At 52.8% G+C, this 26,653-nt stretch overlaps 8 protein-coding genes across 8 annotated transcripts; 4 read left to right on the top strand and 4 right to left on the bottom strand.

Annotated features, from left to right (window-relative positions):
• Window positions 1-204: 204 nt before the first annotated feature.
• MAA_08750 (sphingomyelin phosphodiesterase) lies at window positions 205-2,441 on the bottom strand (the record flags this gene model as incomplete). The annotated part of the gene is made up of 4 exons (XM_007826748.1): window positions 205-1,244; window positions 1,306-1,960; window positions 2,020-2,118; window positions 2,253-2,441. The coding sequence occupies 4 exons, from the start codon at window positions 2,439-2,441 to the stop codon at window positions 205-207; spliced, it is 1,983 nt and encodes a 660-aa protein (XP_007824939.1).
• A 975-nt stretch (window positions 2,442-3,416) lies between these two features.
• Window positions 3,417-4,361, top strand: MAA_08751 (tyrosine phosphatase; the record flags this gene model as incomplete). The annotated part of the gene is made up of 2 exons (XM_007826749.2): window positions 3,417-4,117; window positions 4,187-4,361. 2 exons carry the CDS (start codon window positions 3,417-3,419, stop codon window positions 4,359-4,361), a joined length of 876 nt encoding a protein of 291 aa, XP_007824940.2.
• Window positions 4,362-4,582: 221 nt separating this feature from the next.
• Window positions 4,583-5,771, bottom strand: MAA_08752 (Ribosomal protein S35, mitochondrial; the record flags this gene model as incomplete). The annotated part of the gene is made up of 2 exons (XM_007826750.2): window positions 4,583-5,125; window positions 5,355-5,771. The coding sequence occupies 2 exons, from the start codon at window positions 5,769-5,771 to the stop codon at window positions 4,583-4,585; spliced, it is 960 nt and encodes a 319-aa protein (XP_007824941.2).
• Window positions 5,772-6,317: 546 nt separating this feature from the next.
• On the bottom strand, window positions 6,318-9,066 carry MAA_08753 (Signal transduction response regulator, receiver domain protein; the record flags this gene model as incomplete). Its single annotated transcript, XM_007826751.1, has 2 exons — window positions 6,318-6,515; window positions 6,580-9,066. 2 exons carry the CDS (start codon window positions 9,064-9,066, stop codon window positions 6,318-6,320), a joined length of 2,685 nt encoding a protein of 894 aa, XP_007824942.1.
• Window positions 9,067-10,490: 1,424 nt separating this feature from the next.
• MAA_08754 (O-methyltransferase family 3) lies at window positions 10,491-11,415 on the top strand (the record flags this gene model as incomplete). Its single annotated transcript, XM_007826752.2, has 3 exons — window positions 10,491-10,701; window positions 10,803-10,980; window positions 11,058-11,415. The coding sequence occupies 3 exons, from the start codon at window positions 10,491-10,493 to the stop codon at window positions 11,413-11,415; spliced, it is 747 nt and encodes a 248-aa protein (XP_007824943.2).
• Window positions 11,416-11,765: 350 nt separating this feature from the next.
• MAA_11005 (uncharacterized protein) lies at window positions 11,766-12,455 on the top strand (the record flags this gene model as incomplete). The annotated part of the gene is made up of 2 exons (XM_011412950.1): window positions 11,766-11,846; window positions 11,997-12,455. The coding sequence occupies 2 exons, from the start codon at window positions 11,766-11,768 to the stop codon at window positions 12,453-12,455; spliced, it is 540 nt and encodes a 179-aa protein (XP_011411252.1).
• Window positions 12,456-13,887: 1,432 nt separating this feature from the next.
• MAA_11006 (ankyrin repeat protein) lies at window positions 13,888-14,526 on the bottom strand (the record flags this gene model as incomplete). The annotated part of the gene is made up of 2 exons (XM_011412951.1): window positions 13,888-14,107; window positions 14,159-14,526. The coding sequence occupies 2 exons, from the start codon at window positions 14,524-14,526 to the stop codon at window positions 13,888-13,890; spliced, it is 588 nt and encodes a 195-aa protein (XP_011411253.1).
• A 4,697-nt stretch (window positions 14,527-19,223) lies between these two features.
• Window positions 19,224-26,331, top strand: MAA_08755 (Ankyrin repeat-containing domain protein; the record flags this gene model as incomplete). The annotated part of the gene is made up of 8 exons (XM_007826753.2): window positions 19,224-19,240; window positions 19,295-19,508; window positions 19,818-20,039; window positions 20,109-20,265; window positions 20,323-25,515; window positions 25,611-25,734; window positions 25,799-26,025; window positions 26,090-26,331. 8 exons carry the CDS (start codon window positions 19,224-19,226, stop codon window positions 26,329-26,331), a joined length of 6,396 nt encoding a protein of 2,131 aa, XP_007824944.2.
• Between the last annotated feature and the right edge of the window lie 322 nt (window positions 26,332-26,653).

Consider the following 26,653-nt stretch of genomic DNA (forward strand, 5'->3'; position numbering starts at 1 on the left):
AGGTTTGGCGCCGAGCTCCGTGGTTGGGCGGTCGTCGCGTAGGCAGCAGCTTGCGAGCGTGCGCAGTAAACGAGCGAAATCTGCCTTGTGGTTTGGCGAGTGCAAAAGTAAACGGCTTGGATGTTGAGCTGTTGCTGATTCTTCTGGTGCCGCTTGTATTCGCCATCGTTGGCACTGGGGATGCCCGATAAACTCGCCCAAAACTCACCCATCCGTGATTCCTAAATATCCACCCAGGCCTCCCCTGCCGGGGATGCCCAGGCAGTCCCTGGCGATGCCACCACGGATAAAGCACTGGTCCTTTGCTCTCTGCGACTCGCCCGTCTGCTTTTCATTCCAAGCGGTCTGGCGGCCAAAGTACAATCTGTAAAAGGTCCTGTCCCAGTCAAACCTTTCGCTAATCTTGTGCCAGAAGGCGGGCGAGAGCTCGCCCCCCACGGGGAGTTTCTGCGGAATCCCGTACACCGTCTTGGCCGAGTATGCCCTGGCCCATTTCGGGCCCTTGTCGTACTCCCAGTAGCGATCAACCATGTTCGACGAGTACGTGACAATGTCGAGGATTCCAAACGTTTCCGGGTCGACGTAAAACACGTTAAAGGCCGGCGCGCCGATGACGGGGGTGATGGAAGGCGCAATATACGATGTGACGAGGGCGTCCTCGGCCGTGAGCCGCTCGCCGACGCGCCACCAATGCGGCGACTGCGGGTCGGTAAACCCCCGGTAATGAAGCTGGAACTGGTTGAGGAACGTGTGCCCAAAGAACATGGCGGCAACGGTGGACCCGTACTTGTTCATGATCTGGTTGAGCGAGCGCGAGTAGTGCTGGAGGATGTCGGGGTCCCCCATGGACATGTGGCCGATGATGTAGACGTGCTCCTTGGCCAGGGTGGCCGCGTCGAGCTCGCTGACCAGCCATGCCAGCTGCCCGGCCGGATCGTGGTTGATGGGGTCCTGGTAGACCCAGAGGTTCTTGTAGTTGTAGAGGTTGGTGTTGAGCGAGATGATGCGCAGGTTCCGGTGCGGCACCTTTGTGGAATAGAAGCCGCCGTCTTTTACCCTGCGTGCGTCCTTGTCGCCGATCCAGCGAGACCAAAGGGATGAGAGCGTGTCGTAGAGCCACTGCGTGCTTACCTTGCTGGTAACTTGTTCCGCCTGGAACAGGTTGGCGGGCGAGCTCTCGTCATTGCCAACAGCTGGATAGATGTAATCGTACAGCTCACTCATGTTGCTATAGGCCTTTTCGACTACGTGTACGTTAGCACAACTGGTGTTCCAACAAGAAGAGGCGGCGCGCGCAAGACTGACTCTGTCCTATGTTGAGCTCTGCCGTCGAATTCCAGACTTGGCGTGACAAGATGCCGCCGGTGAAGATGGCAAAGTCGGCATCGCCAGCAAACTTCTTCATGGCTCGGTAAAAGCTCTGCTGGAGGCGATGGGGAGTGTCGCAGGCGCCATGGTGACCATATGGCCCTCCGATATCTAACTCGGGATCTATCATGATATCCAAATGCGCCTTGTGCCTTGGTTGAAATATGATGTCTCTTTCTTTCTCCGTGAAGGCCCTGCCAGTCAAACGGGTTGTCAGGGAAAGCCGCCGGGAAAGCAACGACAACGAAGGAGGAATGCAACCATACCTGCAGCAGATCAATGGATAGGGGCACTTGTCTGTTTGCGACTGGGTGCCTGCAAAGTAATGGGGGTCGAGATGGAGGTCGGAGAAGTGGACGAATTTGAAGGGCATTTGACCGCTGGGCTTGGGCCGAGGAGGCGGCGTCTCGTTTCTCGTGTAGTTCATGGGAACGTTATACCGAAGCTTGACGGCCGGGCAAGTCCCAAGCCAGGTATTGCAAAACAGCTGCGCACCTTCAGATTCGCCTACCGGGTTCATGTTTCTGAGAATATGGGCCATGGCTTGTCCATAGCGTTCAACCGACTCCAAGCACAATTCTTCCACTTTCCACTGTGTACCCCCATGTTCAGCATGTGCAGCAGCGGAAATGGGGGGCGGGCGGCACTTACATCGACCTGCGCCCTTTTGATCATGCCGCACATCTCCTTTCCCCTGGCGATGAAGGCCTCGGTGTTTGTCGCAAAGCCTTGCATATACTTGAGAAATCGCTAAGGGGGAGGGCAGATGTCAGCTTTGGAGCGTTGTAAATCGTCGCGGTGGGGATGAAGAAGAAGATGATGATGATGAAAAGGGGAAGAAGAAAAAGAAGGAAAGAAAAAAAAGAAGAAGAATTAATACGTACCAGGCACTCGTTGCACTTCACGCCTACCGCCCAGGACCCCGACTTTGACATTTGTCTGACGGTCCAAGTAAAGATGTCGAGGTTTTTCTGGAACTCTTCCTGGATCTTGTAGAGGTTGGGGGACTTTTTGGGTCCCGTACCGGCCGAGACAACGCCCAACAGGACGGACAAGATAAGTAGTAGCCGCATTGTGTCTCGTACAGTGATGATGATGGACGAATATACGAGTATACTCGAATATGCCCTCAAGACTTGCCGGACGCATGCAAATTATATACTCTTTAAACATGTCATCTTTGAAGAAGCCAAGGCGTGTAGACAAAAGTGTAAAGGTTAGTTCAAAGTTTAAGTTGTATTCTGCAGGCATACTGCCTTCACCTAGCTCTTTACGGCCACGCTTGCTAGCTGGCGCTAGGCTACATATAAATAGTCGACATTTCATATTGATGTATCGGGAAGTCACGACCCCCTAAACCATATGTGGCAGGGTATAGTAGCCTACTACAATTTACCTATTTACTGTAAAATATAGTATAATATATTAAAATATACTTGGTAGGTAAATATATTCTGCCACAAATAGTCGAGTATTTCGATGTCAATTCGTTTAAACATCATCGGCCCAGCCAAGCCAGGCCACCAAGCAGACGACAAACTTGCCACAAGCTCCGTGCCTATGCCGGCACATGGACAGCCGTCGGATGCTAAACTGTTCTAAACACAAACTCTCCCACTTGGTGGTAAAATGGTCTACTGTACCAATACTCGGCTCTGAAAAAAAGTGTCGCTGTACTACACCAAGATTATTCTGTTAGTCGCAGAGCTAGAAAAGACTATTTGACAATCTAGGTGCACCCACCTCCCATGCACGTATGCGCATCTCACGGACACGTGTTGACGTTCCTGTAATATCTTGGAACCAGCAGCACGTCCTCGCGGATCGTTTCCGCTCCAAACCGAACAGGCGGGGTCGCCACAGCCCAATCCGAACCTCGGCCCAAAACACCAAGAGCTTCGACCAACACCAAACCACACCATCCTGCATTGACTCCCAAGAAAAATAAATAAAAATAAAATTCAATCCCTCCTCTGCACCCACTGTCCACACACACGACCCCCCCAAAAAAAACTTGTCCCGTTGCACCCGCGGGCGCCTCCCAAACCATGGTAGGCCTCGCAGAACACCAGTCCGTCCTCCCCAACCTCCGCGACATCGGCAACATCCCCATCCCGCCGCCGGGCAGCACATCCTCGCCCTCGCCCTCGCCCTCGCCGCCGAACCCCCGAACCACACGGCCAGGCCTGCTCTACCGCTCCGCCGCACCGACCGCCGGCGCCGTCCCGGCCCTGCAGACCCTCCGCGTCACGCACGTCTTCGACCTCCGGTCCGACGTCGAGGTGTCGCGCGCGGGGGGGCCCTCGGCGGCCGACGCCTGCTCGCAGTCGCCCCCGGCCCTGTCGCGCGTCCACGTCCCCGTCTTCCGGCGCGTCGACTACACCCCCGAGGCCATCGCCCTGCGGTACCAGGACTACGCCGCCGCCGACACCACGGCCGGCTTCGTCTCGGCGTACCGCGGCATCCTGAGCGCCGGCGGCGAGCGCGCCTTCGCCCCGATCCTGCGGCACCTCGCGCGCGACGAGCCCACGCCGTGCCTGGTGCACTGCACCGCCGGCAAGGACCGCACCGGCCTGGTCTGCGCCATTGTGCTGTCGCTGTGCGGCGTCGACGACGACACCATTGCCTGGGAGTACGGCCTGACCGAGGAGGGGCTGGCGCCGCTCAAGAAGGGCATCATGCAGCGCCTGATGAGTGCCGAGGGGGTCACGGTCGACGAGGCCGGCGCCTGGAGGATGCTGAGTTCCCGGTGAGTTCTTCTTCTTCTTCTTCTTCTTCCTCCTCCCTGTACTGGTACAGGGCTGACTTGGTGTACTAGGCCCGAGAGCATGCTTGCTACGCTCAAGGTCATGAGGGAGGAGTACGGCTCGGTGGAGGAATACGTCCTCAACGAGTGCCGCGTGTCGCCCGACGAGATTGAGCGGCTGCGGCGGAATTTCATCGTCGAGCCGCAGAACGGTGGTGTCCTGGACGCCGAGCGTGCGGTATTATGAACGTCATGACAACATTTGCCACGCCATGCATTAGATGATTTAGACGAGAGCCTGTGTTGCTGGAATTTTTGGTATTGGTCTTGGTCTGCTGCAACGCAGCACTGTACATGGTATTATACAAGCAAGCCCGCGGCTTGATTCATGCCACCCCATCGCTGTAATGTAAACCAAAGAAACGAAAATATGTATAATGGTACACGTGACGCCTGCCCATGGCCTCCTCAAGGAACCGACGTGGGAATCTTGACCACGCCGCGTTTGCGGTCGTCAAACGGCGCCCCATACCTCCATCCTGTGCCCTTACGTGATCGCCCATCCCTGCCGACGTCATCCACGGCAATCTCCTTGAAGCGGAACTCGTACCGGTCCGTCTTGACGCGCCTAGTCGTCTGCTCCTCTTTGGCCTTTTCCTGTGCCAGCTTCTTGGCCACGCCATCCTCCTCCTTTTGCACGGCAGCCTCAAACTTCTTCTTGCTGTCCTCCCTGCTCATGCCCTTGAGAATATCGCGCTCCATCTTGATGAGCTGCGGCTGCGGAGACCGCGTGTCCGCCGAGAGCATCGTCTCGTGGAAAGCCTTGGCGGCGTCTTCACGCGTAAATTGCCTCGACTCGGACACGGGCACGAATAATTGCTGCATGGTCAACTTGTGCACGTGGACCTCGTTGACTGGCTCGTGCGGTTCGTTCTTTTCGCCCTCGCGATACGACGTCTTGGGCAGCATGCTCATGACTGCTTTTGCGTACGGCGTAGCTAGTTTATTGCCCTTTTGCTTTCTGTTAGTCGCCACTCGCCAAGAAAATTTGTTTCGCAACACAAAGGGTAAAAAAAAAGCATCATATCAGGCAAAACTAAATGTCTAACCACAGGTGGTGTCTTCAAGACTAATCGAAAATTTTTATAGTTGTCTCATCATGTGAAGTGCATTTCCCTCCCCAAAAAAAATCATTGGAGAGCACTATTGAGGAAGGGGGAGGATATTGTCATGTACTCACGTCTTTCACCCATTGCCTCTCCACCTCCTTGAGCCTCACCACAGCCGCAACCCGTCTCACATCCACACCCATCTCGGCCGAAACAGCTTTGAGGGATTCTCCTCGCTGGGTAATTTTCTGCCATATCAGCTCCCTCGTCTGCTCGTCCAGAACCGGCTGGCTGCGGAACAATGGATTCTGTGGGAAAGGCTGGTCTTGGAACGGCCCCAAGTATCGGGGGCCCTTGCCACCCCCGGCCAGCTCTTGGCCGTCTCTTGATTTCAGCCATTGGTACATTTGCTGCCGAGCCCGGCTCATCTTTTCGCGATAATGTGTCGAGGAGAATGTTCGCGCAAATGGGCCTGCTGACCTGGCTTGTTGGGGCAACGCCAGGTCGGCTGCCAGCAAGGCAGAGGTGCCATTTATCCTCGGCGGCATCTTTGTGATGGAATGCTTTCTCAGCTGGGGAGAAGCCCAGTGAATAGCCGCATCCAAGTCAATTGGGCTGGCGGCTTGCGTGTCGTGCGGATGTGGATGTGAATCCAAAGTGCAGCTCAAGGACTAAAGCTCTGCGGGTGTAGATTTTTCCAAGAGATCGGCTCCACTATTTTCCGGTGCCGGCCATTCTTGATCCAAGCACCTCGGCCAACCTCTTCGTGAGGAGCCCTTGCAAATACTACCAACATGGAGACAAAATCATATTCAGACACGAAGATGTATTGGGTATTAATTCATTAAACCTGCGGCGCTCAATAGGCGCTCATAAATGCCCGAATAACAAAGATTTGAGGCTGGCACATCGAATTCCACACATATACTCTGGTTCCGCAGGTGACGCGCAAATGCGCCTGTTCGCATCATAAATGATCCATCATGAAAATACCGTATCCTAGTTTTCCACCTCGTTCATGACTGCCGTAACTGTGATTATAAACCGGCGTTGAAAAAATTATGGCATCATTCATGATGACGCGCAGCGAGCGCCTAAGAAGTCGTGGAGAGAGACGATCGGTTCTTCTTCGATTTGGCCTTGGTTGCCAGAGCTTTCTTTGCCGCCTCCTCCCTTTCTGCATCCTGCACAGCCAACTCTTCCTTCCAATGGCGCCAGGCGTCAAAGTCGATGAGTGCTTGCATGCAACCCCATTCCATCACTTTACGCTCGAGCCACACAAAGTTGACCGGCTATTATTGACAGGTTAGTATTTGGATGGGCACAAAGAAGCGACAAGTGCAGAATGCGGCCTACCTTGGTCAAAAAATCATTGCAACCTGCAGCCAATGCTTCATGTCGGTCACTTTGCAGGGAACTGGCAGTCAATGCCACAATAATCACAGGACTTTTGAAAAGAGAAGGGTTTTGCAGCCGATCCTGATCCTTGATATCCTCTTCCGAGTTGCCCGTCGCATTGTCAGGCGTTGATGTAAAGACACCGATAGTATTTATCCTTTCGAGTCTTCGAATCTCCCTGGTTGCGTCGAGACCATTCATCACTGGCAGTTGAATGTCCATCAATACAAGATGGAACCCCCCCATCCTCCACTTTTTGACGGCGTCTTGTCCGTTCATGGCCGACTGCCATCGTACTTTTAATCTCTTTACAAATGCCTCCAATAGCTTCAGGTTAATGGGGTTATCTTCGACGATGAGAACATTGATGGGAGGGACATTCCCGTTCAGGACAGTGCCGGCCGCGGCAGGATGTTCTGAGCTTTTTTTGCTTCTCTTCGGACGAAGACTCGGTGCCCTTGGGGAAGAAGATCGCGGAGGAGGAGTAGCAATTCTGGCGGGAGTTACTTCGGGACCAGGTGATTTGGTCATTGGGGTTTTCACCATTGCGAGTCCGGACGGATGGTCTGACGAGCTTGAATGAGTTCGGGAATGGGGTAACCGCGGGTCAAAGTTCTGCGTACCGTGGCTACCGGTATTGGAGGCTTGCGGCCCTGGAGCATGACCGGCCATCAACGTTGGCGAAGATGTATGAGTCCTATTTAGTCTAGGCCGGTCTGGGCGGTCTCTGTAGAGGCGTGACCTGCTGGTGGCACCTGGAGATGGAATAGGAGGGATATGGCCGGTTCCAAGAACAGCAATCGAGTGTGGTACTGTACCGTTGGGCGCTGTTGCTGGAACAACATGTGAAGCATGCGGTGATGGTATGGCTACGACGGGTGGGAAATAACCCTCGCCGGCTTCTGAGGGTCGGCCGTCCTCTGTGATGTAGTATGTTGTAGCAGTGCCTGGGGGGATGGGCACGCGAGGAGAGGCTTTCGGGGTTCGTCGGGGAATATCGATGATGAGAGCTTCGTCAATAGTCTGACCGCCAGGGTAGTAGGTATCCAGGGTTCGAGCCATCACTTCCTCCGGGCCAAGGGCCCGTTCTTTTTCTTGGTCTCGCGGATGTACACGGATGACGAGGTCCGGGGAATCAAATGTGCGACCTAATGAATTGGCGTATTTTCGCAAAATCATATCCCGAACATCATCGACCAGGTCATCTTCGTTTATGGTGATGGTCGTAGCAGAGGCGTGTGGCCGCCTGACCCAGATCTTTCTGGTAACCATGATGGTATCTATAGAGTGCCTATGTTCAGTATCTGTGGCGGCCTGCGGTTGGTTGGATCGGAGAAGAGTCTTGATCAGGCTTGTTTGCCGGCTGGCGAAAAGGCTCTGTCGCCGTGAAGGTTGCGGATCACTCGTGAAGGATACCGGACTGGCGGCAGACGACGCAGCAGATGCCGACGCAGCTGCAGGAAAGGACGCGAAGCTCAGCTGGTCGAGCTCACGGCCATGTTGCGGGGGTTGGAGAGGATCAACTTCGAGATCGTCACCAGCATGTGCGGGAGGCACCCTCACTCCTGAGCCTGAGGAGCCAATGTCGAAAAGCCGCAAGTTGTGGCCGTGGTTATGGATCCGTCCAGCACCACCACGCTGCGGCGAGTTGCGGTCGCCGACGGCTAATGTCGAGGAACGAGAGGTTCGAAGGGGCGAAGATGTCGGCGATGGGGTTGACCGCGGCGGGGGCGGCAAATGAACCGCAGTAGCTGGGCTCAATTGTGTTGAAGGATCAGGATGAGGACCAAATCGAGATGCAGCCCAGGCAGAGCCATGGAGGTGGTCGTGGCGGGGCGGGTCCTTGTCGGATGCGTCCATATCATGATGTGCCTGGCCCTGGCCCATGTCGACGGAGCCCATGGGGATGTTCCGGGGGTCCTGGGAGACCTGGGGGGCCAGTTTTGGGACATGCGACAGCGGGTGACCCTCTAATTTCTGCCGTGAGAGGGCTTCCTCGGCGAGGGGTTCAAGCTGCGCTGGCCGTTCCTTCCCTGAAGCCCCCAGGGCACCACCGCTGTTGCCGGCTCCGAAGCGCTGGAAGAACGGGCCTTCAGCGGGGGGTTCACTGTCAAGACCACTGGCTTGATTTGTGCCTCGTTCGTCACCCGCCCAGCCGTCCTGGTCCTTGTCATGATGCTGTCGTCTGTCTCCTTCCGCATCACCGTTTTCGACTTCGGTCCCGGCTGCAGCTCCATGGCCAATCGCTTCGGAGTGTTCATCGCTGGTCTGGCTCGCAGTGCGCTGGGCGTGCGAGGCAAACGATGCCTCACGGCTGGTCTGGCTGGGAACAGACGAAACAGACGCCTCCCCAAGACCGCTTCGAGAAGACGCCAGGGACGACGCAGTCGAATGTCGCCGCCTCGATAGCCGCGCCTTGATGCGGGAAGCAATATCGTGCGCCATCAGCTCGCTCGTGTCTGCCAGCGATGGCTCATCGGTGCGGAGCAGATGGCTGGACGGAGAGGTTGCCGAGGGGCAAAGGGGGAAGAAGACCCGGTGTCGTGCTCAGCCCTTTGTCTCAATCATCAAGCTCATGGTGCTCTGTGTCGATGAAGCAAGTTGGAGAAGTCCCGCATTGCCAGGCGCGCGAGAGGCTTTGAAGAAATAATAAATGCCAAACCAAAAGGTGGCCGCGTGGAAGAGCTGCCCAACGCGAACCCGATAGCTGAATCACAGAACTGATTGGCATAAAAACAATACGCCAACCCGGGGCTGGAGCGGGATTGCCTCCATGTGTGTGGTCCGTCGGCACTCAATTCATGCAATTCGCCCAATGCTACTGTAATTTACGAGATAGACTTTGACAAACCCTCATTAGCTGCTTTTGACAGCCACCATGACTGGGTCCCTGGCCGCATCTGCCGTTTCCGTCAAACAATAGCCGTCGGTGGCATCGCGGACCGTTACAGCCTTGTTCAGCTCGTCTTGAAGTCTGGCCAGGTCGGTCATGATGCAGCATGCGGCTGTCGTGGTGGACACAACCATACGAGGGCTGTGGTCAGCTTCTCCCACGCCCAGGGACCCCTGGTTCTTGTCGGACAATGGCCTCGGCCCTCGACTGATGTCGACGGTTGCTGCTGCTACTATTCTTTTTGCGTTGGACAAACCGTGGGTGGCACAGTGACACCTTCACCATGTGCGTTCGGCGGCACAGCGCGACACAGCCTGTGTTTGTGGCGTAGTTGGATGATGCAGATGATGCAGGCAGCCGTGGCCCGTGAGCCAAGATGCCGCGATGCCTCATGTTGTCGGCACCTTGTTCACGGCTACGATGCTTGATTGCCCCGAGTTGTTCGAGAAACTTTGAAACTTGGCTTGGTTTGTTTGTTCTCCGTAAATCATTTGCTGGACCATCGACATGCAATTGCGGACGACGATGTCGCACAAATATGCCATGGCCACAAATGTTGGCCCGTAATGGGCACGACATCGCCATGGTTCCAGTCTGGCTGTTTGTCGACGATGAATTACCCAACGCCACCCTGCCAAAGGGTACCAGCGAACGCGCGTCAGACCAAGATTGGAGGGCTTCAAGTTGCTGCAAACAAGGCTTTCGTGCCCGTTTTCGTCCAGCAGACGTAGCACGGTTTCCATATACCAGCAATTCTTGTCACACCAAACGAAACGAGTGAGGCACTCGCTCGAACCAGCCGTTTTCATAACCCAACAAGACTTGCAGGATTGTTCACTTCGCATAGTGTGCCATGGCGCGACATAGGTCACACGACATCATGTAACCACGAGGGCGAATCGAGTACTTAAACTGCCCAACTATCGCAGTCACTGCCATCTACTAGCATCATTCAGGCTGGTAGCTCGAAACAACCATGATAGAAAACTGCACGACGCTGTATCCCAACGATATAGTTGGCCGCAAGGTCAGTGAGTACTCGGACCAGCACTCAGTCCCTCTTCCCGAAGACCTTGTCAAGTACCATGAATGGGTGTTGCGCAGTCAAGAACACTCCCACTTCACCATTTCCCTGCTCGAGGCGAGAATGTTGTCGTGGATGGCACGAATGGTGAATGCCAAGAGAGGTACGAACCCACCGGCATCTGTTTATTTCCCTCTTCTTCTTGTTTAGCTTGTTTAGTCCCTCCTTTTACATCGAGTTGCTCACTATAACTTTCCCCTCCAGTCCTTGAGATTGGCACATTTGTAGGTTTCTCCGTCGCCACTTGGGCCAACGCCGTTGGCAAGGACGGCAGCGTCACCGGCCTCGAGAAGTCCCCCGAGTTCGCACAGATGGCCCGAGACCAGCTCAGCAGGTTCGGTTGGAACAACGCCGAAGTCGTCACGGGCGACGCCTTGCACACGTAGGTCGGAGACCCGGTTTCTCGCGCCCGCCCCTTGTCGCCCGATGCGGGATTTCACTGACGCAACATGCCGGCAGTCTGGCCGGGCTTGAACCCCCAGAGCCCTATGATATCATCTTCATCGATGCCCAAAAGTCCGGCTACCCAGCCTATCTGAAGATCATCCTCGACCGGTCCCAGCCCGGGCAGGCCAACAGGCTACTGCGCCCTGGTGGTTTGATCATTGGCGACAACGCCCTTCGTTGCGGCCTGGTTGCGGACGAGTCGGACGACAACCCGGCTACAAAGACGGTCCCTCTCCATACCATCAACTGGGACTGGAATAATATTGCCTTTTTGGACGAGTTCAACAAGATGATGCATGGTCACCCGCGTATTGAGGCCATGCTGCTGCCGGTTTTTGACGGGCTCGGTCTGGGCAGGTTGCTGGACTGAGCTCCCGTAGCGGTGCTGTGATGCTGGCTTGGGCGGGGACAGGAGCAGATTGTCGACGTGTTTAGAAATGAGCTCTAGAATATTCCCTGGCTATAAACGCATTATCACCATTATTTTTACTGACTTTGTTGCTGTGTGAGCGAAGGTGTGGTTGAAAAAGAAAGAGTTCAGCTCACCTTCGAGTCGGAAAAGCGCCCCACCAACTAACCTATACAAAATAACCTGGGTCATCTCGTTCACCACCGTACACGCCTGCAACAAGTTTCTGAGAATATAGAACCCGCCGCCTGATTCATTCCTTGATACTAGATTTATGCTTGATTCACAGCCATCGTCTGGCCCCTGCGACAATGAGCCACCCGACTCGTGTCGACGACCTGTATGATAAACAGGTTCCCCGTCCGGCTAAATCGCCAGCCAAGACGGCTCAGGTTCAGGCGCAGAACCGACGGCGCGAGTATCTGGAGAGGCACCCAGGCTATTTCAACAGCCTGGACCACGAGCTCGCAGGCACGTAGCAGCGCCCTAGCCACGGCTATTCACGTCTAGCAAAAAAACAGGTCCATGGCTAATACCCTCAGCCCGTAGATCCGGTTCTGTACGAGCGCCTCATCAAGCGGCACCAGACCTCGTCGGAGCGCCAGCAAGAAGGTCAAGCCAAAGGCTACGGACGCGTGCTCGAAGCAGACCTTGCCCGCGGGGAGACTCGTCTCTCCGCGCTCGCCACCGAGGCCGCAGGCGAGCAGAGGGAGGATTTGTCGCCGGCCAGGCACAGGTGGCACGCTGCGTCGGATATAGACAATCCCTGGGACGGGGAAGCGAGCACTAAGGAGCAGGGTTCTGAGTTGTGGAGGGAGTTTCTACGGGAGCGCTTTATACGCGGCGGGGATGAGGACGTTGACTACGCCAAGGTAGATGGCAATGAGGAGCTTGATGTGGTGTTGCGGCGGGACGAGGAGGATCAGTGGTTTGAGGACGAGGAGCCGAGCTGGGTTGGGGAAAGGGACGCGGCGGGCGAGACTGGGGTGCAGGATTTTTGAGACTCTACAAAATGAACGAGTAACAGTGATGATGACCTTCTCGAGTGGACTTGTTGATGAGGCTGAACCGGGAACGGAATGAAATTCCCTGAGAGGCAGTGCAGCCGCCCGGGTGAATGCAGCAGGTGAGTAGCGAGCCGCTTCGATTGACAAGGATTAAAAAAGAAAAGCGGCTGGCTGCCCGTTGAATGAAGGAGAACGAGCAGGGAATCGTAAAAAAAAAATAAGAAAAAAAAATAAATCCTCCGGTACTGGGAATCGAACCCAGGGCTGCTCGGTAACAAATACTTTATAATGATACTTGAGAGCGAGCGATGTTAGCCACTACACCATACCGGATGGTTTTGTTTTGTTGGGAAACTCAGCGCTATTGTTATACTTAAATCCTACAAGGACCTATGCGCTAAAAACGGGCTGCTTGACAAGGCTTAATTTCGGCACCGTCGACAACACACCATCCATCACACACATGGACGGAGACTGCTAGAGGAAGCGGGAGTCTTCCTTCATCTGGATGACCAAGACAAAACCGATTTTGCAAATGGGCTTTATTCTCGGGGACGGTGGAAATCGCAAGTTTCCGCGAACCTAGTAGTATTCGTCAACCCCCAACTTGCTAAGCTGATATGTGAGTCGTTAATACAGCCATGAGATTTTCCAGTGCTTTTCTCGTCTCATCATCCTAGTCTAGCTTGGGAATATCCACATGGGCCGTTTTATTACCGATTTCGTCAACGTAGAGCTTTTTGAAGTGTTTATCGAAGTAGGGCCGTACGTGGGGAAACTGGCCCCATTGGGCGAGGACCTTGAAGACGTTGTCCATCTTCTCCTTGTTCACAATGCCTTTCCACCCCAGCAACCGCTCGCAATGGAGCAACAAGCCGGCAAGTCCGGAGCCGCAAGCGGTAGCCAGCGAGCTACCATTCGTATGAATGAGATTTGCCGTCACCGTTTTTGATGGGGATCCGTTTGCCCGGCAAGAGGAACTGGGCTGGCTTCTCGTTCACCCAGGCCAGCTTATGTCCCCGGTGAGAGGCGGCGCCAATCCGCGCGCACTCCTTCGACCATTGGCAAGGGAACGAGCGGTCGTTTTGGCTGCCACTTGAGTCGCTCGTCGAGCAGAACACGAGAATCTTTTGTTTGTAGGCTTTTTTTACGGCCTTGTGAAGCGCTTCGATGTCCTCGCTGTTTGTGGTCCCGTTTTCTATCGTCCAGCTCATCGATATGATGCCCACCTTGCAGTCAACCGCCCGTATCGCTGCCTTTTGGTTATTTAGCAAGGAAGCTCGGTAGGGAATGGCCTCGCTTCACTTACCTTGGCGGCAGACTCTGCCGTGATACATCGCCCACTGCCATCTGGCGCTAAACGCTCCTCCAGCCTGGTGATGAAGAGACGCGGATCGGGGCAGATTTGGGTTATCAGTTTGGCCATCTAAGTTCCGTGCTTGCCCGATGGAACGAAATAAGAATTCATGAACTCGGTTGAGTTGGGATAGTGCGAGAAGCTCTTGCCCATTGCGATTGCCCGCTGGAGGGATGGGTCGCCCATGCCATCATCGATGATGGCGATCTTGACAGGCGTGACCTTTGCTTCCCGACAACCACAGAGAAACCTGCGGAAGTTATCCAGGCATCCAATCCAGGGATGCGATCTACATTGAGGTTAGGCTTGTCCCCTGATGATAGAACAGCGAGTTACTCACTCTTCCTCATTCCCGGGAATGCTTCGGAAGTCAGAAGCATAAGTGAAATCTTTCGTGTCCAGATAACTCTTTAGCTTAATTTCAATTTGTTCCTTTGTTGTGATACCTCTCTGGTATAGTGATGTCGTCTTTAGACGCTGAATCAATGACTGGCCTTCCGATGCCAGCAGCCCGGCATCCTCAGCTCGGCAGAATGTCTGGTGCTCTGACTGTAGTCCGTCGATAAACGCCAATACGTATTCCTCAAGGGCTTTTGGTCCCCTACGGATGATATTCAGTTGTCTCTTGAAGTTGTTGATCGAGGTCAACAGCCTTTCGCGCTCGAGGTCGGTGTCGTCCTCGCCCTTAATGGCTGGTAAGAATTCCATTGAATAGCCTATTTGTTTCAAGTCTGCTCACCTGTCGTACGTAAAAATTTATTTTGCGCAGCTGTACCTATATTAGCAAGTCTTCTTTAAACACTATTCTTTCGCGTCGCCAGCTGTTTATAGAACTTATGGCCATACCTTGGGGAACTTGGGGTTCCCGAACACTTGAGGGTCAGACCAACCCATCACGGCGGCCCCGTTGCCAGAAGAATAGAGGGATATCTCTCTTACAGAGCTCGCGCAATTGAGTATTGCATCGCTGCGCAAATCTACCTTTCCCCAATCCCAAACCTCGACGTCTAAACTTTTAAGGGCCTCTTCGATGGCGGGATCACTATGGTACTGTCCACCGTAATCTATGACGGTGACTTTGATGATATTCTTTACCTGGCTCTGCGCAACCATTCAAAGACGGCTCATAAGTCAGTCATACTCTCTGTCTCTTCCCGAGGAAGCTTCCTAGATTGAGGCGTGTGTTGGCAAGTTGGGGGCTACGCCGAGCTACCCTCGTAATCTTTGCTTACCTCCTGACGAATTGCTGAGTCTTCGGTAGCTCAACAGATAGCATCGGTAGAGCCATGCATTTCAACATACTCTCGAAGCGGATGCGTGTGCATAGCTCCCTGAGAAATGATCGTGATATATAAGTTTTCGGAAGATCGGCTAGATCAAAATCTAGGTGACTTTCTCTTAGTCTAGTCAGTATAAAGCTAATCGATTGTTCAGGCAGAGATGTTTCTCTACATGCCGTCATCCGATTGGTAAAGACACTGAACAATATCATCACGGTTATCAAGCTCGCGAATACAAAAGGCTAGGATGTGCTGCACTACAGGGTCTGCGACCACTACTTTGCGCAAAGCTTCTTTCTCACTTCTTCTGTGTCACCATTCTTGATAAGTGAAAGCAGTGCTTTAAAGGTTTGGCATTCCTCCAACCTCTCAATTCGCTCTTAATACAGCGTTCCCCCTGCCTTATTCGTAACTTCAAGGCCTTTTTCAGGCCTTGAGCACATCTTCGATGATAAGCAGTCGACAATCAAGGGCCGGGATTAACTTGTTGAGATTCGTCAATGTAATGTCTTCGGAGGCCCAGCCGGAGTTTCCGTCACCATTTCGTCGTCCTCCGTGTTCGGCTCATCCTCTTCATGAAGCTCAATTTCCGACCCCTCCGCTAGCAGTGATGACGCTTCGTCCTCATCTTTCAGATCATCATCGTGCAAACTAGTTCCCCTCTCAGAAAGAATAGCGCTAAGCGTGCTTCGATCTTCGTCACTTGCTCCGGACTGTCCGCCATTTGCTCCTGTGGAAGCATTCCTTTCAGAACATCCTTCAGTATGTCTTCCGTAGCCTCCTCTCTCGTGAACTACATGATCTCGTGTACAGGAGTATCGTCCTCAGAGGTCTTTTCATAAAAGGTTTCAGGATAGCCCGCGCACCTCCCTGTCAGGATCGGCAGTGACGGAGACAAGTGCTCGAGGGCAAGCAAGAGGCCGTTGAAGATCTTCCTCCCGGCCCTTTGATATAATTTGATGTAAAAAACCTTGGTCGTCCACCTGGAGCACGACATCGACAAAGTCGTGTTGCTTAAAGACGAGCGCATAGGCAAGCGCATTGTATTGTAAGTTTGGATGCTTGGCATCAAGGAGGTGATGATGCTTTTCAAAAAGCTTATTGAGGAAATACTTCATGCCAACATGGTCGTTACACCAGCTAGACCAACTGTCGTACATGGACTTATTTTCCAGGAGCGCGAACAAGACGTGTTCGCCATGTTCCTCAGCTGGTTCGAGACTGGGTTTCTTTAAAAGATGTTCGTATTACGCGAACAGCGCCTCGAACTCGCCCTCTACGCTGGCCGAGAAATCAGATGAGCTCAACTCCTGAGCTTTTTCTAGGAACCGTGTGATCTGCTCGGCTCTTGGTGAAGTAGGCGGCGGGCGGGCCTTGGAAGCATTCGAGGGAGGAGGTTTTGGTCCTCGTTGGGACGTGGTCTCGGATCCCTTTCTAGCTTTCCGAGATTGCTACTCTTTTGCTCCCTTTGAAGTCCTGCGCTCCACACGTTGAGCTTCGTTAGAGTTGCGAGCCATGCTCCGGACTTCCCAGCACTAGTACTGAATTCACAGAAAATCCAGAACACGTATTCTTGCCCGTAGAAAGTATTCAAAGATGCTCGAATGCCTATAGATTATCTTGAGATGCCCAAAGCGGAAAGACACTGGCGCCGTGTGCAAAATAAGTTGGGAGGGGGGGATATTGCAGCTCATTTCAAGAAGCAGTCTTGCCCTCGGATTCCAAACGGGGGAGGTATACGACACATTCCCGTATGCCTTACATGTCCCCCCCTCCTGAAAGTCCTTCGCACGGCTCTGTGAATCACGAATCAAGTATTGTAAATAAACGCAGGAGATATGACATTGCAAGTGTAGCTGCAGCTTTTTGTGGCGCTCGATAGTGCTTATTGCTGCAGGTGCTGGCAGTCGCAGAGCCGGATAGTAATGCATAACAGCAGGCTACATACGGAGTATATAGCCTCTTTGCTTCAGGTCAAAAGTGTACATGTGTAGTTTTATTTGCAGCTTGAGGGTCTGCATGAGAGGAAGCTTCCCGGCCTTTTGCCTAAGCAAGGCAATCAGCTGGCCTCATACTTGGAACATCTTACCTGGAATACCTAAAACATCCCCTTGGGATTATACCGACATCTTCTGCATCCCATCCACAATAATGGATATCGAGATTGAGCTTCTCGTAGAAGGAATCCATGGCAATGAGCTCCTCCCAAGGCTGAGCTAGAGCTCTCGCCCGCAGCGGTGCAGACCAGCCGCAGCGCTGCCCTACTCACGAGGGTCAGCATCGTCGGCATCACCCATGGCAAACTCGACTTCTTGTCGGGACTTGGGTCGCCCCGGCCTCTTTTCGGACGGTAGAAGGTGGACGCGGTGCGACCGACAAAGATCGACGCCGGGATTGACCCCATGAAGATTGACTTGACCAACATGGACAAGTTGGACCTAATAACCCACGCCGATGTCATTCTTGTCCCCCCGATTGAGGCGTAGGGTGTCAGGCTGGGCGGCTAACTGCCGTACCCAGCTGTTGTTGGCGGAACAAGGACATGGAGACATGGGGACTTTTTCGTTCCTATTTTGGGCCACAATGCCTTGGGGTCCTCGCGGCGGGCTAAATGAGGCTCTTCTGTCATAATGCCTGAAATTGACAGGCTGTGCTCAAATAAAGGCCATTCAGTCGGCGTTTGAAACAACAGTCCGCTCCCGTGAGGGTGTCGTGGTCTGCATATTGGTCCAGAATCTCCCATATTCAGATGGGCAGAGGAGAAAGTGAGGCGTGAGGGATGACGACGGCATGGCACGTCAAAAGAAGGTCGAGTCTGTGGTCACCCACCAGCCCCCTTCAAACTGTTCTGAATAGGCCCAGGCCTAGTTTATTGTTATTTTTGCTGCGGGAGCGCGGCGTAAGCCGAGTATGTGCTGAAGGTGGTTGAGGGAAACATGCTTGTGGATAATCCAGTCCAGCAAGTTCCCTCCTCAATTACATATTACCTAAAAGGTAATGACGTTATTATTATCAACTGAAGTTATCGATGTAGCACCAATTGCGTTGGTGTGTTTGGCGCGTCATGATGCGCGTATAAACGGTTCATTTTTTTAGTCTCTTACTATTTTTAGCTTAATATAGCCTGATATTACATTACTAGATATTGGGCTTATATAATACTTGTACTATGCTCGTAGTATGAATATTTAACTTGAGAGGATTATATAAACTGTTACAACTACCTTGAATATTTAATATATATTTTAATCAAGCAATAAAGCTACACCTGTTTAGGCCAGGTGCACGGGAGACGCGGCTCGTGCCGTGGTGGATGCATTCATCCGCAGGCATCCTAACGCGCAACTCAACCGCGGGGCATAAGTACTTAAACGGAGTACAGTATGTATGGAGCCTACCAAACTCTACCACAAAGGGGGCGTCACTGTAAAATATTGAATGGGTGTGGTGTGTAGGCATTGGCCCAGATTGTTGTACTGATGTCGTGCAGTAGGGGATATTGTGTCTTGTCCATTTTCTTGTTTCCACCAGCCAAATCTAACAAGTTACTTCCGTCTTAACTACCTAGGTTTATCCAACTAACATATCGGTTTAAGCGTCACCATCTCTCCTTTTTATGCGGTTAAGCATGTCGCAGGCGACACAGCACTTAATGGCGTGAGTGGTTCGCTAGACTTACGATGCCTCACGTAGCTCACGACTCGAAATTGATGATCCTTTGTTTTCCTTTCTTTTCCCATTTCCCGTGAGCGGGGAAGTCCTTTGTCCAGATACCCATGGCCACAGTATGAATTTGCGCCGATTTAGTTGCATATTCCCGCCAATCTCACAGGGTTATGCAAATCCATGTCGAGCATGGCACTCACGAATCGAATGCCTGGTGCTTGCTGCGGGCGATTCCTCACTCGGATACTGTGGCGTATGTTGGTGTGGCCCATCATCAACAGTAGTATCTTTCATTCAGCAGTGCGCGTGTCATCTTGGACCAGATGATCAACATTGGAAATGACTGCGATGTGAGGTTTTGTGGTCGAGATCGCCGGACATCTCTAGTTTCGAGACCAGGAACTTCCAAATCACTGAATAAACTCCTTGGTCGCTTGTGGACGCAGGAGCTCGGTCGGCATGGGTATCCAGTTCCGGTGCGCCGCATCCTACAAATGCCGCAACATACGACTTGCGCTAACAGCACGCAGCCTTATTTTGATTCACGGGGTCGCGACAGCGAGAATCGAGGAATCGGCACCGAGCCGTGGATACAACTTTTTGCAGACTAGATTCCCGGACGCCATATTACACGAGTACCAGTTTCCATATTGGTCGCATGAGCAGGACTATGGGCCATCTGATATCAGCCAACAAGCTCGCCGCATCTTGGACGAAGTCGCCGGTACCAGGAATAAAGAAGATGTGAGTCGAGACTTGATCCGGAAACGTTAATCTCACGGTGCAAAGCTAACTATTATTGGAGGAATACAAACAAGGACTGCCGCTTTTCTTCATGGGGTATGATCTCGGAGGCTCCCTTGTTAAAGAAGTAAGATAAGCACTAGAACTTCAAATACTCGAGATATAACCTGGTGACAAGTCCGGGAGTAGATCGTTCGCCTTGCTACAGGAGAGCCAAAATACCACCCCATTATGATGGATATTAGGACGATTGTAAGCAATACAGCCCACAAGTTCACCTCTTAGGTCCTTGGGACTAACCGCGCGTAGATGTTCTTTGGCACGCCGCACAAAGCCTTGGATGTGGTCCCTTGGGAGCAACACATAATTCGCCTATTGTCTATTACGGATGCTCTCTCAGAAAGCGCAGTGCAGCTATTGCAGCAGCTCCCCCAAGCACTCGAAGACATTAGCACAGATTTCTCTACTCTTTCTCATTACTTCCGGATCGTCAATTTTCTCCAGCGTAACGGTATCGGATCGACTAGACCAGTGGGTGTGAATAATCCTAACCTTTTCTCTTAGCCCTACCTTCTCGAAACTGATTTTGTCTTGTTGTAGACAATAGCCGCGGCTTGCGCGCGCCTGGATGTCGCCAAGGAGAATAACATAGAGCTCGACTGTGATCACATCCAATTCTGGGATTTTGAAGACCGCGACCCCACGACTGAACTCATCTGTGCTAATCTGGTGGGTGTGACGAGCATAGGCTTCGACCGTACGTTCAATGGGGCCTTTTACGTATAAGCGAAAGCTGACCCTCGTCGCCACGCAGCCGTGAGACTTCAGATTGACCACTTTATTTCAGCTTTGGCATCCATTGATCCTAATACACACCGGCTCAGGCCGATCAAGGCCCTCCCAAATTCGCTCGACTGGGCTGTCAAGCACAAATCATACATTGACTGGGTGGAAGAACCTAGAGCCAGCATCTTACATATCACAGGATCGTCTGGCTCTGGAACGACTGCCATTGCGTCTCACATACTACAAATGCTTCTCCAAAAGCCCGACTCGGAAAGAGCGGTTGTGTTGAGCTTCTCATTTAACAAACAAGACATCCGAGCCCGGACCTTAAACAGCCTACTGCTGTCCCTGTGTCGGCAACTTCTGTTGGCGCGTCCCTCGTTGTTCCATCACGTTATATGGACTTGCTCGTTCCTTATACTAGGAGGGCTCATCACAACTGAAACGCTATGGAGTGTCCTTCGCTCACTAGCCATGCATTTCTCCCTCTACATGGTTGGCACACCTCTTGTTTGTGTTATTGATTCCTTGCATGAATGTCATGTCTCGTTGAATTCTACCCTCAAGCAGCTGAGTGAGTTTATGTCCTTCACTCAAGGCCCAGTCAAGATGATCCTTACGAGTGATGTTTCCTTTGCGCTCAAGCCCCCACCAAAATGCTCATACAGGATCAATTTAAACAATCAGCGTGATAATAAGTCAGCCGTGGAGAACTTCGTCCGGGCTAGCTTGTCGCAGCTCGCAAGAGAAAATCGACTATGGCGAGCAAAGAATCTTCAGGATCAAGTCATCAAAAAGCTCTGCGGCCGCAAACCAAATTACCTGCTTGCAGCCAGGAGCATGGATCTGCTAAGAACCTCGGCGACGCAGTCAACCCTTTCATCCGTCCAGGCAGAGATCGACCGGGTGCCTCACACCTTAAACGAGTCGTACAATCGCTCAATTGCAACAGCGTCGATGGACGACTGGGTGGGCTGCGCCTTGCGATGGATTGTGCACGCAGTACGGCCATTGTCGGAGCGAGAACTGGCCGTAGCCGTCGCACTGGATAAATCCAAGGACCAGCCTTTCGAACTCCTCAAGAATCATATCTCAGTCAGCATCACGGCGGATCTTTTTCACATCATAGGGCCTCTGATAAGAGTCATTGATGGCCAAGTTCTGCCTTTCCATCGGAGCTTGAGAGACTACCTGTCTGAATTCGACACTGCGGTGGAGCAAGCCAGTCGCATGCAGAATCATGATAACAGAGCTAAAGATCCCCATCTCGAGATTCTGACAAGATGTCTAGACTATATCGAGAGGTTGATACCACACAGCAGCATTGTTTTAGCTGAAAACCAACGACCATTAGAGTTGTCAGACGCAAAACTGGCTCTCATCGACTATGCCTGCCTGTATTGGCCGGAGCATTACAAGCTTGTGCAGCCAGGGTCGAAGATCCAAGCAACCCTCAAGGTTTCCCAATTTTTGATAGAGACAAGGCATGTGTCTTTCTGGGGTAGAGAATATCAACAACGAGCCGGAACGTTGACTGCCAAGGGCCACCCCCTTGATACCCGTCTCAAAGTGGTATGCTATTTTGGTTTGGATGATCTCCTTTGTGACTCTCTTGTCCACGCCAAGTCCACCGCGGGAAGTTCTAGAGAGCTTCAAGACGCTCTGAACCTAGCTGCGAGCCAAAGTCGCTCTACAATCGTCGACATTCTCGTCCGCGAAGGAATAACATCTATCGATGCGTTAGGCTTGGCATCAGCCAGTGGATTCGATAACGTGATGGGCCTGCTCTCAACAAGGATGTCAATTGATCAGATAGACTCGACTGGTTACACCCCCCTACATCAAGCTGCCTGTCGAGGACACAGAAAATCTGTTCAGTTCCTGATAAGAAAAGGAGCCGACTTGGAGAAGCCAACATGCCAAGGTTCTACTGCTCTTCATCTCGCGTGTCGAACCGGACAGATATCGATTGTACGAATGCTAATAAAGCAGCGGGTGAATCTTGCAGCAGAGGACTCGGATGGTTACGACGGCCTGAAACTGGCAGCCCAGGCGGGCTACAGTGAAATCGTTCGTGAATTACTCGACAAAATGGTCGATCCACTGAAGCCATTGAGAAGTGGTGACACGGCTATCCATCTAGCCGCTGAATTCGGTCACCCGCTCACGGTTGGAATTCTTCTCAAGAAGTCGCCAAATGGTGTGGATTATATGAACAACAGGAAATACTCCCCTCTTCATCTCGCAGCAGCCAGGGGCTACGTGAATATTCTTCAGCAGTTGCTGCGAGTCAAAGGGCTTCACGACATTCCCGAAAGAAGCCATGTCACAAATGATGAGAATGACACCACCGAGGGTTCGTTTGTCATCACTGCCCACCATAACCGCACGCCCTTGCAACTGGCAGCCGAGAATGGCCATCTAGCCGCAGTCCAGGAGCTCCTGGAGCCGAAAATAGATGACAGCGTCCGCAATTGCAGCATCGCGTTTTTCTTGGCCGCCGCCAATGGCCATGCCTCTATTGTGGAGCGACTTTTAAAGCACGGCATCAGGAACACCGTTGTTGACGAGGAAGGAAACACACCGCTTCATGTTGCTGCTCGAGAAGGGCACGTCGGTGTGATTTTGATGCTCCCAGACACGCCCGAATTTGCCGTCAACCCAAAGAACGCCAAAGGATGGACACCGCTTCACATGGCAGCAAATTTTGGAAACTTAAGGACCGTCAAGGAGCTCCTGAAACTCGGCGCTGGCATTAAATCGGTTACCGACAACAATGACACACCCCTCCTGCTAGCCGCGGCTGGCGGCTACCGCTTGACAGCTCGAGAGCTCATTGAAAAGGCACCGGACGCTAAATCTAGGAACAGAGAAGGCCGGGAAGCCATTAATGTTGCAGCCAAGAGGGGCCATGTGGCGATTGTGCAAGAACTACTCTTGGCCGGCGTTCAGCTGCAGTCTCCTTTCCATGACGAGACACTGGTAGCCGACGCTGAGATTTTACAGCTTTTGCTCGACAGAAACCAGTGGACTTGTACGGAACCCGACAACCGCGGTAGTATGTACACGCCGTTACACGTCGCGGTATTGGGAAACTCCCTGGCCTCTGTCAAAATTCTACTAGGTGCTTCAGTCGACGTCAATGCCAAAGACTCGTTGAAGAGGACACCACTCCACTTGGCGGCAGAGAACGGCTATGGTGATATCGCCGAAGCCCTGATACTTGCGGGTACAGATCTGGATGCAGAGGACCACGAGGGGTGCACCGCGCTATACACGGCCTGCTACTTTGGAAAGCTGGATGTTGTCCAGTCACTGCTGAAGTCTGAGGACGCCAAGTATCGAGCAGACGTGAGGAAGCGAGCCGCGTTGCGTGGCTGGGCGCCTCTGCACGCTGCACATGACAACGCAGATATAACCAAGCTTCTCCTCGAGGCGAATGCTGAGGTGGATTGCCAAGCTCGCAACGATGGTTTGACGGCACTCGCAATGGCGGTTTTTGAAGACTATGATGTAGCCAAGCTGCTTCTGCAGCACAAGGCGAATCCTAACGTGGCCGACGTAGATGGCGAGACGAGCGTACACTGCGCGGCCAACGGCTACGGAGGGCCTGAAATGCTCGAGCTCCTCGCAACGTACGAGGCTGATCTGGACGCCCAAAGTCTCGATAAAACTACTCCTCTTCACCTTGCCGCCAAGGAGCAGGAAGAAGGAGTAGTGAGATTCCTCTTGGAGAAAGGAGCCAAGGTGGACAATGTTAGCGACAGATACGGCACGGCTCTGATCGCTGCCGCCGAGGGAGGGGATGTGTCGATAGCCAAGCTTATCCTGGCAAAAGGCGCCGACGTAAATGCCACTGGCGGGAGATTTCACACGGCTCTGCAGGCGGCAGTGTCCGAAGGCAATAGTGAGATGGTAGATCTGCTCCTGAAGGAGGGAGCGGCCGTGAACATGCGTCACGAATCCATTGGCACCGCCCTGGAGGGCGCCATCAAACAAGGTCACGTCGGCATAGCCTTCAGGCTGCTCGATGCAAATGCTGAAGTCAATGCAGTGGATAAGAAGAAGGAGTCGCCTTTGCAGATGGCTGTGCGGCGCAGCCTGGGTTCCCTGGTTCAACGACTCATCCAGGAAGGGGCCGACGTCGACTGCCAGGAGAGTGAAGTAGATTCGCCGCTGTGCCTCGCTGTGATGAAAGGAGACGGTGATATATTAGAGGCGATGCTCAAAGCCGGAGCCAATATACCCACGAGGTTCAAAAACGGACATTCACTCCTTTCGTATGCTATCTGGTATAAGCTGCATTCTCGATTCCCGGTGCTTCTGGATGCCGGAGCATGGGATGAGCTGGCCCTCGAGGACGCGGTCCGCGCCAGCGACGCGGCTATGGTAGATGCGCTCTTGGGTCTTCTCGAAGGGCCCGTAGCAGATGTATCCGGCAGAGAAAGCTTGGTGCATCTAGCCATTGAGAGGGCCCACGTGGATATCCTCAGAGCCCTTGACAAACGAGGAGCGGATTTCCATGTGAACGACAGGTATGGCCGTGGAGTCTTGAGCCATGCCATAGACTTGCACAGAAACAGTATCGTCGACTACCTTATCCAACGTCGTGATTCTTATTATTTCGAACAAGCTGATGATCACGGTCGTACACCTCTCACATGGGCGGTGATCAGACATAGCGATTGCCTCCAAGACCTGATCAGAATGACAAGTAATCTTGATGTCACTGACAACGAGGGCAAAACACCGTTGATGTACGCTTGTATGCATGATTATGGTGAAGCCGTGCGCATTTTGCTTGAACGGGGAGCAGATCCGAGCATAGTTGACTGTCGCGGCCGCGGAGCACTTTACTGGGCTGCTCGTCGAGCTCGCCTCGAACTATTTGAAACGATATGCGATAGACTAATCCCAGAACAATGTTACTCAAGTCACTTCGCAGGTGCCTTGAGCGCCGCCGTTGCATCACGCAGGAGCAATTTCATCGACAGGCTTCCCTACAAGTATCCCGGAATTTGGGACGTGCCAGACGCGGAGGGCTGGTCGCCGAGATACACCGCAAAGCAGTACGGTACTGATATTGCGCACTTACACACCGACGTGGAATTTGAAGAGAAAGGTTTCAGCTACTTGCCAAAGCGCCCGGCGAGGTGGTCAGATACCGATCGGTCGCCGAATCTTAGTGTCAGCAGCGACGGGAAAGTGATTACCGTTTCTGGTCAGTGGCATCTCCAGGAGCAGGCAAGCGTACACAACTACCGTTGCCTGCATCTCTCTGTTTTGCATAATGAAGTAGCTAATTTCGTCTTGCAGGGAAGCCAGGCGGCGTCGGGGCGGCATATGCAGTGATTCGCGCCGACTTTCCGATGGTGCCTATCCCAGAGCTTAATAACGTCTATTATTTCGAAGTAAAAATCGAGAAGAGTCAAGACCCTAGGTATATATATTGTCTACCCATACGCCATTCCCGGCACCAGAGCTTAACTGAAGTGCCTGTCTAGGAGTTGGGGGATAGGCTTCTGCGAGGAGCATGTCGAGCTTGATGCCATGGTTGGCTGGTACAATGGCTCATGGGGTTACCGAGGACATGACGGCGAGGTATACGGTGAAGGGTCCAAAGAGTCCAACAGCAATTACGACGCCAAGTACGACCAAGATGCCGTCGTAGGGTGTGGCATCAATTTCGACCAACACGTTGCTTTCTACACCAAGGATGGAGTAGTCCTAGGTAAGTTCTTACCTCGAACAGCAAATTCTTGGGCCAAAGAGAATCTAACGGAGAGTCCTTGTAGGTAAAGCGTTCACTGACGTCAAGGGAAAACTGTACCCTGCCGTTAGCGTCGATGAGTGCATGGTGGGCTCGCAGGTGTCGACCAAATTTTGGGACGGCGAAACGACAAATTTCATGTACAAGGGCAGCCTTACGGCTCCGGAGACGCTGGCCTGGCCAGAAGCAGCACTTGATCCGATAGCTGACGGCTTGGAGTTGGAGAAGGAGATGACGGAAGCTCCAGACGGCGACGTCGTGATGTAGATACCATGATTTTGTGGAATTAATGAGGACTTGAAACGTGGTGTTTTGGTGTGCCCACACCCAACCACCCATATCACTGTTTTTTTGGTTATTTAGCAAGGAAGCTCGGTAGAGAATAGCCTCACTCACTTACCTTGGCGGCAGACTCTGCCGTGATACGTCGCCCAGCAGTAGCGATGTCATGGCATCTAGCGCACATGACAACCAAGATTCGCCGTCGCATTTCGCCTTGGAACGGTGATGCCGGGAATGTGTGAAGGATTTGGGATTTCATGAGGATACGCTGAGGGAGTTGAAGCCGAGAGAGGGGCACCTGAAGGGT

Source organism: Metarhizium robertsii, assembly GCF_000187425.2.
Source record: "Metarhizium robertsii ARSEF 23 chromosome Unknown MAA_Scf_3, whole genome shotgun sequence".
Lineage (NCBI taxonomy): Eukaryota > Fungi > Ascomycota > Sordariomycetes > Hypocreales > Clavicipitaceae > Metarhizium > Metarhizium robertsii.